Source organism: Phoca vitulina, unplaced genomic scaffold (genome assembly GCF_004348235.1).
Source record: "Phoca vitulina isolate PV1807 unplaced genomic scaffold, GSC_HSeal_1.0 scaffold40, whole genome shotgun sequence".
Classification (NCBI taxonomy): Eukaryota; Metazoa; Chordata; class Mammalia; order Carnivora; family Phocidae; genus Phoca; species Phoca vitulina.
In genome coordinates this window covers 10126240-10130880 of record NW_022589743.1, presented here as the reverse complement: position 1 = coordinate 10130880, position 4641 = coordinate 10126240, and the positions used below count along the sequence as shown (strand labels likewise).

The 4641-nt window shown below is 53.1% G+C and overlaps 1 protein-coding gene across 1 annotated transcript in view; it reads left to right on the top strand.

Moving 5' to 3' along the window:
• Window positions 1-4436, top strand: part of TRIM25 (tripartite motif containing 25) — a 22641-nt gene extending 18205 nt beyond the window's left edge. The window contains exon 9 of the mRNA XM_032428987.1: window positions 517-4436. Within this exon, the coding sequence (XP_032284878.1) occupies window positions 517-1046 (530 nt within the window). The 3' untranslated portion in view covers window positions 1047-4436. The remainder of the gene's footprint in view (window positions 1-516) is intronic.
• The last annotated feature ends 205 nt before the right edge of the window (window positions 4437-4641 follow it).

Below are 4641 nucleotides of genomic sequence, written 5' to 3'. Positions count from 1 at the left end.
TGGGTGGATGTGTGGGTAGATGGATGGATAGATGATGGGTGGAGATATGGATATATGGGTAGATGGATAGACGGATGGGTGGAGATACAGATATATGGGTGGATGGATGGATGGGTGGAGATATGGATATATGGGTGGATGGGTGGGTAGATGGATGGATAGATGGGTGGAGATACGGATATATGGGTGGATGGTTGGGTAGATGGATGGATGGAGATATGGATATATGGGTGGATGGGTGGGTGGATGGATGGATGGATGGATGGAGATAAGGATATATAGGTAGATGGGTGGGTGGAGATATGGATATATGGGTGGATGGGTAGGTAGATGGATGGATAGATGGGTGGAGATATGGATATATGGGTAGATGGATGGATGGAGATATGGATATATGGGTGGATGGGTGGATAGATGGATGGATAAAATAAATAAGTACTACCAGTTGGGGAAAGGTTTAAACATGAGAGCACTTTGGGCTCCTTGTAATCGATCCCTTGGGTAATGCTTTCTTAGATGCCGTGAAATTCAGCCTGGACTACAACACCGCCCACAACAAGGTGGCGCTGTCGGAGAACTACAGTGTCGCCTATGTGGCCGACTCCCCCCTGAACTACCAGCCGCATCCCAAGAGGTTCGTGTACTGCTCTCAGGTGCTGGGCCTGCACTGCTACAAGAAGGGCATCCACTACTGGGAGGTGGAGTTGCAGAAGAGCCACTTCTGTGGGGTGGGCGTCTGCTACGGCAGCATGCCGCGCCAGGGCCCCGAGAGCCGGCTCGGCCGCAACAGCGCCTCGTGGTGCGTGGAGTGGTTCAACACCAAGATCTCTGCGTGGCACAACAACGTGGAGAAGACGCTGCCCTCCACCAAGGCCACGCGGGTTGGTGTGCTTCTCAACTGTGACCATGGCTTCGTCATCTTCTTTGCCGTCGCCGACAGGGTCCACCTGATGTATAAGTTCAAGGTGGACTTCACGGAAGCCCTGTACCCGGCCTTCTGGGTGTTCTCTGCCGGTGCCATGCTCTCCATCTGCTCCTACAAGTAGGCAGGCCCCGGACTGTGGGGGACGGAGCTGCGGGGGGACCTCTGAGGGACCAGGGCTTGAGAGTGTGGGAGGGGACCTGGTGGGAGGCGGGGGCCGGGGGATGGGGTAAGAGGAGAGATCTGGCCAGGGGAAGGGGTGGGGGTGATCGCGTGGTGGGCCAGGAAGCATTGCCACCTCCTGGTGCCCATTAGGGCCGGGTGACCTCCTCCCCCTTGTTCTGGTAGGTCTCTGGCTGCTGGCAGTGGGACGGGGCTTTGGGGGGTAAAATCGTTAGTGCCCCTTCCTCTTGGAGGGGGTCTGTAGCCACCGTGCGCTCCTCAGGCGACGTGGTGTGAGCCCCTTTGCTCTCTGGATCAGCCTTCGGATCTTAGCATTTTGATTCCTCCCTATAGGGCTATTCAACACAATAGATTGTTTAAAAATTCCAAACTAATTGAATTTCAATTATTCACCCCCCCTTCCCCTCCCCCCGCCCACCTGCGGGCATTCGGGTGTATGCTCAGATACTGGTTATTTTCTGTCCTTAAGAGAAACTACACATGGCGGGTCTCCACCCAGATCAGAGTTTCTGGGAGGAGTGTGTCCTCTCCCTCCACTGGCAAATAGGCCTGCTCCCCTTCCTCTCCTCGTACCTCACACCCCGTTGATGGCTTTCAAATGGTTAATGCAACAGGAAACTTTTCAGGCTAAGGTTTCGAACCACGATCTGAATCAGCCTTTGTGGAATTTGTGATTCAAGGTCAAGGTGACCCAGGTCCCACAGATGGAAACTCCTCCCATTTCCCACTCTTGGCTGACATTCTTAGGCTGTACCCACAGAGCCTTGGGGAGGCCTTCTTCCCATAGCTTAGGCTTTGGGGCAAGGAACTCCCCAGGGCAAGAGCGACCCTGCTCTGGGTTGACAGAGCTGGTGGTTTTGCTCTTAGTAGAGTGTCGTCTTGCCTTCTTACTGATAACTGGGCTCCGTGGTAGCCTCTCCTCCCCAGGACTGTGAGATCCTGGACTGGCTGGTAGAGATCCCACGGTGGCCAGCACAGTCGAGTGGACAGCTAGGCTTGCTATCCGTAGCCTGTAATCGCACGGACAGGTCATGCGGGGCCGCCTCCCGGACCACGCTAGCTCACCTGCTGGGGTGACTACCTGTGGCCCAAAGCATCTTCTGGCAGGTCCTGGGAAACATCAGCATTCCTGTTTATCCCTGGCCACAGGCTGCACCCCCCGGGGCTGGCCCTCACGGGAGTCAGATGCCTGCCGCTGGCTCTAGCCCCTTCTCTTTGCCTCCTTTGAGCTAATTCTAGATGGGGGGTTGACCAGGCTAGGGGAGCCAGAGACTTTAAGGGCCAGGGAGAGAACGCACTACGGGGCCCAAGCACAAGGGGCTGACTTTCCTGCAGTGCTTCTGTGCAGTGAAAATAATCCCAGTCCACGAAGGGGAAGGAAGGAATGGATTGCCAGAATTTCCCAAGCTCCTTATATCCTGATGTTGTCAGGATATAAATTCCCAATCCAAAAGTGGGAGGAATTTAGCCTCCTGTTGGTGAAATGAATCCTGCTCTGGACTTTCCTAAGAGGGGGAGCTCAGATCAGGCTCTTTGTGGTATAAAAAAGAGGTCACCATTGGGGACGTGGGGACCCCAGACCTCTTCTATGAATATTTGAGAATGTAACACATCTCTGGCCTCGAGCTGGAATTCCGGGGCACTCCCATCAAGCCCCGAGCACTGGAAATTCCTGATGGGTGTGTTGATCTGTGTCCTCCCCTGGCAAGGACTTCCACTTCCTTGGGAGGGAGATCATCTTTGTAGGGAAGAGATCCCTGCAGTAGCCGAGATGTAGTTTTTTAAGTTTTCTTCCTTCGATTCTGGGAAGAAGAGTTCTTTGGTGATTCTTCTCTGCTGTTGGCCCAGGTCAAAAGCATCTTCACGGATCCTCTGAAACAAAAGCCTTGCCTGAAGCCAATTTGGCTTGGGAGACAGCTGGGCTGAGAGGAGGAGAATGCCGGTGGGGAATCCGTGGGTCCTGCCGTGGCTCTCTTCTGTGGACCTCAGAGCAACAGAGCGCACCTCCCCCGCGCGTTGTCCCGGCCTCGGGACGGGGCAGGTACTTCCCTCTGTGTGAGAGAGGCAAGTGGGTAGCCCGCGCTGAGCTCTGTGCAAGGGGCTCTGGAGATGGAAACCCTTGCTGTCCCGAGCCATCCTGTGTGCAGCGGTGAGATGTAAGTTCCCTCGCCACTGCCCAGGGCACAGTCCTCAAGGTTGGGGCAACTTTGCATTCATCTGACTTCTTGTTTTGCAAAGTCAGTCAGATGAGGAGGTATTGGATTCCTCTGCTCACTACTCTTGCCATCCCGTCATGGAGGAGATGCCACCTAGATGCCCCCCGGCGCCCTGGGGAAGAGTCAGAAATCCCCAGAAACACAAACATAAAACTACGACCCCAGACGCAGGTGTCAGGGACCGACGCAGTCACTCTGGCATGAGCAGGTCAGGGTCGGGTGTTTGTATTATTCAAAACCGGTCGGTGCCTCTGGCTTAATTACTCTGAAATGGATCTGTGACCTGGAACTAATATTGGGACATCATTTCTTTATCCCGCCTCCCCCCACTATTGACTTTAGTTAATTCAGAGTATTTGAGCTATTATTTCATGAGCTGATTTTTTTAAGGAGTCAACTCTTCAGGAGACAATTAGGGCTGTAGGCACCGATCTTTTGAAACCCACGAGAACTACTAGGGCCAAGGCTGGTTGACCTGCCTTAGAATCTGTGAATGTAACGAAGCGGTATCTGGTACTTTTTCTTGCAGCCCAGACATTGTATGCATTGTCTACACACACTGAAAAGTATAGCACTTTCTGAGTTCTGGGAGTTCTCATGAATTTTCTTTTTGTTTTGTTTTGTTTTCGTGAATTCTTGAGCCCGAGGGAGGTCCTATGTCATAGACTGGATGTTTCTGTGGCTTCAGCAATCATGTGTTGAAACCTAACCCCCAATGCGATGGTAGGGGTGGGGGGATTAGGTCATAAAAGCAGAGCTCTCATGAATGAGATTAGTGCCCCTATAAAGAGACCCCCGTAGAGCTCCCTCACCCCTTCTGCCATGTGGGGACATAGCAGGAAGACAGCTGTCTGAACCAGGAAGCTGTTCCTCACCAGACTTTGAATCAACCAGCCCTGGATCTTGGCTGGATCTTCCAGCCTTCAGAACTGTGAGAAATAAATGTTTGTGATTTAAGCCACCCAGTTTCTGGTACTTTTGTTACAGCATCTCAGACTTAAGACACGCGGGAGCTGCACAGCTGAATAAAGGAAGCCTCATTTGAAATGAAGTTGGGAGGCACCTGGGTGGCTCAGTTGGTTAAGCGTCCAACACTTGGTTTCAGCTCAGGTCACGATATCAGGGTTGTGGGATTGAGCCCTGCCTCGGGCCCCACGCTCAGCACGGAGTCTGCTTGTCCCTCTCCCTCTGCTCCTTCCCCTGCTTGTGCTCCTCTCTTTCTCTTATAAATAAGTCTTTTTTTAAAAAATGGAGTCAGGAGGCTGGAAGGGGGAGCTCTCATGCTGTACCACTCCTTGCGGCCCTTTGCAGACCCAGGGG